At 40.9% G+C, this 10,202-nt stretch overlaps 1 protein-coding gene across 1 annotated transcript; it reads right to left on the bottom strand.

Moving 5' to 3' along the window:
* Nucleotides 1–1,968: 1,968 nt before the first annotated feature.
* On the bottom strand, nt 1,969–2,357 carry LOC116282093 (translation machinery-associated protein 7-like). Its single transcript, XM_072970775.1, has 2 exons — nt 2,348–2,357; nt 1,969–2,168 (listed from the first exon to the last, which is right to left on the bottom strand). The coding sequence occupies exons 1-2, from the start codon at nt 2,355–2,357 to the stop codon at nt 1,969–1,971; spliced, it is 210 nt and encodes a 69-aa protein (XP_072826876.1).
* Nucleotides 2,358–10,202: the final 7,845 nt, after the last annotated feature.

Below are 10,202 nucleotides of genomic sequence, written 5' to 3'. Positions count from 1 at the left end.
TTGTGATCTCTGTCGCCCCATAAAGACTTGAAATCTAAGTATTTCCAGCAGAGCTTTAGTCTTGAAAAGTCTAGGTTCAAATTTAGCTTTGTTTCTTACTAGCTGTATATCCTTGGGTAAATTACTTAATTTTTCTCTGTTTTCTCATCTGTAAAAATGAGGATAAAAACACCCACCTCATAGAATTGTTATGAGAATGAAAAAAATAGACTGCGTGGGATACAGGAAGTGCTTGATAACAACCAAAATGATCCCTGTTGTTATTATTGTCCCCTCCCCCACCGAGCTGTGTCCTTCCCTTTAGGAGATGGAAAGAAGGAAAGAAAGGGAGAGTAAAAGAACATAACCTCTATTATCTAGAATTAATAAACAAGTCTGAAGAAACGGAGTGATTTAGAAAACCTAGAAACCAAAGCCAGCCTTTCTGAACACTCCCAGAGTCCTGTCCTCTAATTTCTTTTGTCTTTCCCAATGGGCATTTATAAGAAGAAGAAAGAGAGAGAGACTGCCCACAAGATGTAGAAAAGCAGTTTTCCTCTGCTAGTTAAATATCCACACTCAAGGCCACACCATTGATCTTAAACCATGGTTGCCTTTGAGGTGCAGGTGAAGGGACTAATAGAGTTTGAGGGAGAACTGCTTCTTTCAGTCAGTTTTTGACTAAAAATACCCCAAAACTATGCACATATATACACTTCTCAAATTTAAAAAAATGTTTTAAAAAGTCCTTGCCTGACTAATGTGATTAAAATAAGCACCTGTTTAACTGTTTTGCAGCCTCCTTCGCTTCCAGCCCCAGATCTCTCTGTGCTGGCCTAGAAAACAGCGAGGGCTCCCAGGTCACCAGTGCACAGGGACAGATACTCTTGACCCTGCTTGTGACAGCATCGCAAACACATGCCTGACATACTTTAGAAAGGCTGCCTTGTTCTATTACTGGTACATAAAAGTTTTGCTCCGGTAGCAAATCTCTAAATTTAGATGCTTTTCAGGATGAACTCCGAGTGATCTTTGTCCCCAGAACGAGTAAGGAATCAGAGGGCACCTTGCTTTTTATTCATTATTCAAATGCTGGAGTTGATGTTTTGTAATGCAAAACTTTTGAAGATTGCCATATTAATGGAAAATAAAACAAGCACAAGGGAGTAGCTTTCTCTTTTTGCAGTGCTCATAAAAATTTTCCCGTGGGATCCTTTATTTTCCCCCTTTAGTTGCAAATCATTGCTATGTTATAGTAATACACCTTAATAATACTTTGCATAGTCAGGTGAAATAAAAACAAATTCAGGGTGAAAATTCTTATCCTGGTAACACTGTGGAGGTGTTTAAAATGAATGCAATTTAGGAATTTGGTTCTCATATAATGTCAAGATGCTTAAATGTTGCCATTTTAATCGAAGAAAGACAGTGTCACTAATAAGAAGACTTTAAGGAGTACTGAATTTACTTTTTTTTTTTAAGTGGTTGTGATATTTATTTATTTTGAATTTAGTTTAATGGAGAACCAGATCCTTGAAAGACCAGTCCCAACAGGGTATTTTTTTTTTTGTACAGCCAAGATATTTTTATTTATTTAATGAAAAAAATTACTAGGGTATATTTGATAATTAAAAACTGTATATATTGAAAGTGTACAGTTTGGTGATTTGGTGTACATATACCTTGTGAAATGGTTACCACAGCCAAACTAGTTAACACATCTATCATCTCAGATGGTTACTGGCTTCTTCTTTTCCCTTTTTTTTTCTTTTGTTTGTTTTTTTTCTTGTTTTCTCCCTTTTTTTTTTTTTCAAACGAAAGTTTGTTCTTTGGAATCTATGCACGATAGGTTCCAAGACAGCACTTCATTCTATCTATAGGTGGCAACAGATGTTATGGTAAGGAATCCAGATGTTTAAACGGCAATGGAATTAAGGATCATCATTGATGGAATTAAGGATCATCATTGCCTCAGGCACAAGGAACAGCTTACTTTTTACTGGGTTTCTTAATTCCACCTGCAGTTAGGGGGCCTTTCCCTGTGGCCTTTGCCTTTCGCTCCTCGAGTTTCTTCTGCTCCTCTTTCTGTTTCTGCCTGAGCACCTTATCTTCCTCGCCCATCTCCTTGGCCTGCTTCTTTGGCTGCTTCAAGGGCTTCTTCCTACCACCTTTGTAGCCGGTTATGGTGCCTGCCACCCCTTCCCCAGTTTATTTTCCTTTTTTATGTGGTGAGAACACTTAACATCTACCCTTGTAGCAATTTTCAAGTATGCAATAAAATACTGCTAACTATAATCACATTGTTGTACATTAGGTCTCTAGAACTTATTCATTTTGCGTAACTGAAACTTCACATCCTTTGACCCACATCTTTCCATTCCCACCCCCTAGCCCCTGTCAGCACCCTTCTGTTCTCTGCTTCTATAGCATTAACATTTTTTAGATTCCACATACGAGTAAGATCATGCAGTATTTGTCCTTCTGTGTTTGGCTTCTTTCACTTAGCATAGTGTCCTCCACATTCATCCATGTTGTTGCAAATGGCAAGATTTCCTTCTTTCTTAAGGCTGAATAATATTCCATTGTATATAAATACCCAACAGTGTATCTTTATGGAGATTCAAGAAGGTAACTTGGATTCAGATGGACTGGGTTCAGATCCTGACTCTGCTACCGCTAAGAGGGTGACAGTAGATGGTTTATTTAACTGCTCCAATGCTCAGCTTCTTTGTCTGAAATCTAATAATACCTTCTTATTATGAGAATTAAATGACTGCTTATAAAAAGAGCACATAGGCCTCCATAAATGTTAAGTATTATTCAGTTAGGACATAATGGTAAGTATTATTTTGTCAGGGTATAATGATGAGTACTATTAGGACAGGACATAACAGTGCATTGACAAGTCCTAGTAAAGGAAGATTCTTCCTGTTTAACTAGGAGCAGCTTGGCTAATGGAAAAAATGCACAGAAAAGAGCAGGATTCTGGGGAGCCCTGACATAACTTACTCAGTCACCCTGGACAAATCACCTAATCCCCTTGGGTCCCCGGTTTCTCATCTCTAAAAGGAGCACCATGAAGATGTTTGGCTAAACTGTTTCTAAAGGTCTGTCTAGTTTTGGAAGTACAGGAAGTTTGTGTATTTTTGATTGAAAGGACTTCAGTGGAGCAGTTCTTTTGGTTTAGCGAGCTCCCAAATCAGGACGTTCCTGGGGGCACACAGAATTCTTTGGGAGGGAATTGGGTGGCTATAAGAGGCCACAAATAACCAGAAATCAGGTTCTAGCTCTGGGAGTGAAAAGCCTGCTTGACAGGCTAATGGGATTTGGGGAGGACACAGATGCTTCCTTTGGGATCTAACTGAACTCAGTGCCTCCACTGAAACTTTAAAACAGCTCTCCCACTCCTAAAGCAACACACTCCACAAAGCCTTTCCCAGCTGGGTCCCGGCACCAGCACCTCCTTCCCAGCAATCTGACTCCTAAGGGAGAGCCCCTAGCCAACCTCCCCTACTTCCAAGTCACCCCGCTCCTGGGCTTCACCTCAGTTTAACCTGCTCACAGCCCTTCTTGTAGGACTCATTAGATGCCCCTGCCCCCAATTCAGCCCCCAGATCTTTCTATTTTTATCTCCTAACTCAGGGACTTTTGGGAGTAAACAGTCACATGCGCTAGGGAATTTATGATATTACTGGCTTGCACTCTCTCTTACATTCTCATTAATAATCCCTTGCTTTAAAAAGAAGAAATGAGTAATTTTTAAAGTTTCCTTCCTCCAAATTTAAAACTATTACATGCCAACTGTTGAATACTTCACAATGGATAAAGAGGAAATTGGATACCATCTATGTTCAACCCAGAGAGCTACTGTTAACAATATATTTTCAATCTTTTGTTTCTTTATATCTATATTTATAGTGTATCCATAGCTATTCATACTTGTTTTTGCATATTGAGTTAATACTATACATGCAAAATAAACTCATATATTAACATTTAGTTGGTGGCTTTCTATTTCCTTCTCTCTGATCTGTCTTGATCTTCCACCTCTTGGCAGTCCCAAAGACACTGCCCTGCAGCTTGGAACTAACTTGCATCAGCATGTTATTACTAAATATTGAGATGAGTTAGAGTTTTGTATGCTAAAAAAGGTGTCTCCTCAAATTGAAGGTGATTTAGGCTCGTTAACCCTGCAGACATGAATCCCAGGAAATATTTATTTTCGATGTCTTTAGGGTTTCGTAGCATACAGTTACTTCCAGTGTTCCCTTATGTTTAATTTTTAAATTTCTCCCTTTCATTTTTAAAAAAGAAATTTTCAATAAAGTTAAAAGAAATCCTTCATTAAAATATTATTAATAATGCCATTATGCTATCAATACAACTATTTAAACATTTAAAATACATTTCTCATAGGCTCAGAACTTTCTTACATACTATTATATGTATTTTTTCTTGAGATGGTATTAGGAATATTTTCCATAGTGTATTAAGTCCACTCAATTAGCTGTTTTCATTGACTTTTCATTAGTAATGATAACAGTAATGGCCAACAGTTACTGAGCACTATTCTAGGTGTTTGTTAAGTGCTTTACCTGCATTATCTTATTTAATCTCCACAATAGCACTGTGATGTAGCAACTATTAGTAGCTAGCCCCATTTTACAAATGGGAAGACTGAGATTCAGAAATATTGCCTAAAAACTGGAGCTTAGAAAAATCTGACTCTGAGCTCTGTGCTCCTTATGAACTATTATACAGTTCTTTTTGCTCCGTAATGTGTCTTGGTAGATGTGCTAATCTTTGTTCAACTACGCCGTTGGTTTTGAATACTTACGTAGCAGCCAGGTTTTTCTTAAAACCCAATTTTTGATAACTCTGCAATGAACCTCTTTCTGCATATAGATTTTTGCTTCCACTGCATGATTTCCTTATGGTTAGTTCTCAGAAGTGGAACAGGAAGATAATTTCAGTCAAAGGGACCTTGTTGGAGGAGCTGTTGGGAGAAGACGAGGAGAATTTATTCAGCTCTTTTGCCACAGGCTCTGTTCCTGAGCCCCACACTATGGAGTAGGAGGAGGGGGAGAGGTAGGGAGACTGAGCCACTGAGGAATCTGGTCCCTTTAGGGCTGTGTTTGGTGCCTCTCCTGTCATGGAACCCCTGACTTCCTTTTATCATGATGTTTATTAAAGACACTTAAACTTGTCTCATTATGTTACCTCCACTTAAATACAAGGACTATCTGTTTTCCTTCTTTGTATCCCAGGGCTTAATATAGTAGTCAGAACACAGCAAGTGCTTAATAGATGCTCCTTGAGTGAATAAGTGAAGGATAGAGAAAGAAAACCTCTCAACTGTGAGCTGCAGTTGAATTAACTATGATAGTTAAGATCAATACCTAGTCAGGGTGGATATTAAGCATCAGGGTGGGTTAAGTCTTTTTATTTTGATGCTTTTTGGGCCTTGCTGACACTAGAAGGTGCTGTCCCTTCCATGGTTAGCAAATTCCTATGGAGAGCAAACAACTCCCCTGAGAGTTTCATATGCAAACCAACCAATCCAAGACCATACTCCAACCACCTGCTTTATCAGGTACTCACAAGACTCTCCCCTTTGGGCCACTTCCTCTGTCCTAATTGCCCCAGATCTAGGTACCTGACAGCTAGGGACAGCCCCTATGCCCCAGAGTCTGCTGAAATTATTCCAACAAGCCAATCCTAAATCTGTTTACTCGGCCTCACATATTCCTTCCTCTAAAAAGCATGATAAAGGTTCTTGCCATTGTTTTCCACTCTCTTCCTCTGCCCCATTATTGACCCTAGTGCTTCCTCATGTGGCCATGTGTGGCATGATGTGTCGCCTCCTTTTGGGAACTGTGAGTAACAAACTAACTGTTCAATGGCAATCATCTCCTCACAGGCTGACTTCACTATACTTGAAAAATGATGAAACCTACATTTTAAAACAGGTACCAAAGCTGACAATGACTGAGATGATGGTGGGTGAAACATTGTGACAATGTATTGGAACAGTAGGGCTACAAGATGTAACTGATAGTAATAGTTGCATAACTAACAGGTTATAATGGTTAAAAGCCAGAAAGGGGACATGATAATTATGATAATTAATAGCAATAATAATCACACAAACTTTACAAAGCACTTTTATAATCTTAATAAGGAATCCTAATCTCACTGTTTTATAGATTTCTTTCCTACATATTATCTAATTTGCTTCTCACAACACATAACTTCTAGACAATAGTATTATCCTGTCTGATTACAGAATGTGCTAGGCCTTCTGGTAAGTTCACAGAAACAGAAATAAAACTGAATATCACCAGATATTCTACATTGAGGAAACTGAAGCCCCATGAGGGTGCGGTTAGTTTTAAGTGTCAACTTGATTGGACCATGGGGTACCCAGACATTTGGTCAAACATTATTTCTGGCTGTGTCTGTGGAGTGTTTCTGGATGAGATTACTGTTTGAATCTGTTGACTAAATAAGGCAGACTGTACTTCTCAGTGTGGGTGGGCTTCACCCAATTGTTTGAAGACCTGAATAGAACAAAAAGTGAAAGAGATTTGCATTCTGCCTGATTGTCTTTGAGCTGGGACGTCAGTCTTCTCCTGCCATTGGGACAGACTTGGACTGGAACTATACTGTTCATTGGTTCCCCTTGCTCTCCAGCTTATCAACTGCAGATCTTGGGGCTTCTCAGCCTCCATAATTGTGTGAGCCAATTCCGTACAATAATTTCCCTTGTTTCTGGTCTCTGGGGAACCCAGACTATTACAGAAGGGAAAGAAATCTGACCTTGTCTGGCCCCGTCCCTCCTAACTGAAGTCATAGATATCCTCTGCTGGCTAAACCCATCCTAATTTAGAAGCCCTCTCAGAGCCCAGCAGGAGGCAGGGCAGAGCCTCAGCAGCTGGTGGGCTGGGGATCAGTTTCTAAGGCTCCCTTCCCGTTGAGGTCTGACTGATACTCCTTGGTTACCACCCAAGGTCCATCCCCTTTGCCTTAGGCCAGAGCTAAGCCAAGAACCGAGGATGGGTCCTCTTACTTCTGCCCACAACACCTCACAACAGCATCTGTCAAAGTACCTGAGACAGTACCTGAGAAGGACTTGGCCCTTCTGTAGGGTAGCTGCCTTCACATCCCTGGGATGCCAAGCTGGCTTTGACTTGGGAACCCAAGAAAGGGGTCAAGGTCACCTCAGGTTTCAAGACAGGGGCTTGGTTACAAACCTTTGGCAGGTTTAGAGTGGAACTGGCCACAAGAGTAGGATACAGAGGCCAGAATTATTGGTCCAGTCACCCCAAATTGCCCAGGAATGAAGTTTGCCCCAGAGTGTAAGGTGAATTTGCAGCCTGGAGAGAGGTAAAGTGTAAAACCTTGCAGAGCAGGGAGCCATGCAGTGCTGCTGGAGACCTTTCCCTCTGCTTATTTCATCAGTTCCCAACCTTTATTAAAGAACCACTGGGAGCTTTTTGATGGGTCTGACTCCACTTGGAATCAGAGAACTTCTATTTGAGAAGTAATGTAATGGTAACCGCAGAGCTTGGTGGAAAAAGAGAGGCGGTGGCAAGTGCAGGCAGAGAGATAGAATTAGCAAAAATGAAGAGCACTTGAATTGTCTGAACTAGTTTCTGTGCTTTTAACCATAGCCAGGAGCTGCTCAAACTCTTGCTGATGTCACTACCAGAAATAAAATCTGACTCCTCCTCTGCATCACGGCATTCACTAACAAAATATTGTGTATATCTGTGTGCAAAGGACAGGACGGAGAGCAGGTGCAAGGGTGCTGGCTGGGTGGGTGACCAGCAGAGGCAAAGAGCAGGGAGTCAGGGGCTTGATAGAAGCCGAGGGCTGGGTCACCAATGTGCTCAGACAGGATCCGGGTGAGCTGTGGGCATAAAGAGGCATTAGATCAGTAAACAACCAGAGGGAAGCAAGGTTCTCTGGTTTATAAAGATATTCTGAACCAGAGGAGTGGATAAAGCAGAAATGGAGGCTGGAAGTCTGATACAGCACCAGGAAATTTCCAAATTTCCCTGAGAGGAGGTCATAGTCCTCCTTGGATTGGGTTTTTTAAAAACAGAAGTTGAATTAATTTTACTTAATCAGGGATGGCTCAGGTTTTTACAATTTAAATTTAATTGAATTTTATATATAGCTGCACCTACAGGATAGTCTTTCTAGGCTTTCAGGGGACCAGACCTCTCAGGGAAGCCCAATGCCCTCCTGCATCCTCATGTCCCCAGAGGCCCATGACAGATGGCAGGCTGTGTCTTTGGGCAGAGGAGAGTCATTTGAGCATCAGGGATCATCTTTGGATTTTTCCTTCAGGATCCAGCCTCCCACCTCTTGGGATGGGAAGAAGGGGTAGAATTATAGAAAATATAGATAGCAGTATAAAGAAATGGAATGAGCCACCCACAATTCCACTCTTCAGAGACAATCACTCTGCTTCTGCATCTGTGCAGTGGGCATAATTATTCAAACAGATTATATTAGATGAGGGAGACGCTATTTTAACATTTTGGTATATTTCCTCCTACCCTTTTCGTTAAGCATTTAAAAATTGGAATTGCATTGTATATATAATTTCCCCCTACTTTTTTCCTTAGTAAATAGTATGACTATTCTCATGGTCACAAATATACTCTGTATGTGTGTGTGTGTTTGTCTTCCAGTAAACTACCTACAAAGCCAGTGATGGACCAGATTTAGTCTGTGGGTAGCAGCTGACTAACTTCAGGTATGAAGTCCAGGGCATGGCCCACCCCAGTGCAGAACAAGCGGCAGCCATGGGCAAAATCACGACTGACGTGAAAATGATGATGCTCTCCTCAGGGACTCAGAGGTGAATTGATCTCATTTTTACTTACAGGAAGCTCACTATCTGGGATGTGTAGGGACTGAGGGATAAGCAGGCAAGAGATGAGATTTAAACACACTGCTTTCTGTTTGAATCCAAGCCCCATTTAATCTGGGGCTCCTGGGTCCATATTTAATCTCTACACGGTGGCACGAGTTCTCTGAGAGAGGAAAGCTAGGACTTTATCTCATGACTGAAAATTTCCAGGAAGCCCCAGGAGAGGTGGCTGATTTTCGCCCTCTGTGGCCCTGCCTCTCACCATAATTTTGGAAAGATGTCTGGGTTCTGCCTCTGGGGGCAGCTGGGTGCAGGCAGGAGCCTAAGGACTTGACAGAAATACTTTTTCAAACTGTCACTTTTGACGATTGTATTCTGTCGCATGATTGAAACATAATCTATTTATCCCTCTTCATTGTGTTGGATATTTAGATTGCTTCTAGTTGTTTGCTGTTAAAATACTGTAAAGGACATCTTGTTATATAAATCATTCTCTTACATTTAGGCTATTTTGTATTAGATGGGGGAAAACTATTTTAACATTTTGGTGAATTCTGTTCTAGTCTTTTTATTTGGCATTTTAAACACTGGAATCATGCGGTTTATATAATTTTATTCCACCTTTTCTCTTAATAGCATGACTATTTTCATGTTTATGTTTTATTCATATATATGATTAGATCAGCATCTGAAAGCTTACGGTTCTTACTACATATTACCAAATTGCTTTCCTGATAATTGTACCATTTATTCCCAACAAGTCTTCAGTCTGAAACATAGACTTTGATTAGGCTTTACCAAGGATTTTTCAAATGAGAAGGCCTGGGCTTGGCTTTCTCACTCCCACTTCAGTCCTGATTGGGAGAACTTGGCTTCCTTGCTCTTGCCTACTGGTCATCACCTCACTGGGGAGTGGGAGTCCCAGAGGAGGGAACACTGGGAGAGACGGCTTGCAGTTCCTTTCTCCACCCTACCTGATACTCTTCATTCAAGGGCCCAACCCATGTTCTGATCTTGTCCCAATCTCTCAATCTTAACTCTTTTCCCCTGGAAGCAGTGGGAAAAATCCTTAAGTTTTGGAGTCAGAGAGAACTGGGTTCAAATCCCTGTTCTGGTACTTACTAGCTCGTGAGGTTAAGCAAAGTTCCTTACTGTCTCTGAACCTCAGTTTCCGCATCTGTGAAAAGGGCATGAAAATAGGCATGTAGTGAGAATTAGATAAAAGAAACTATGTGAAGCTTAGGTGTATACTATGTATTTAACAAACGGTAGTCCCTCCCTTTTCTATTTTTCTGTCACACAGGGACTGAACTGGGCCTGGAGTTGCCATCTCAGATGA

The sequence above is a fragment of the Vicugna pacos genome, chromosome 1 (genome assembly GCF_048564905.1).
Source record: "Vicugna pacos chromosome 1, VicPac4, whole genome shotgun sequence".
NCBI classification, from domain to species: Eukaryota; Metazoa; Chordata; class Mammalia; order Artiodactyla; family Camelidae; genus Vicugna; species Vicugna pacos.
Note: the sequence above shows the minus strand (reverse complement) of the source record. Positions and strands in the feature narration are given on the sequence as shown.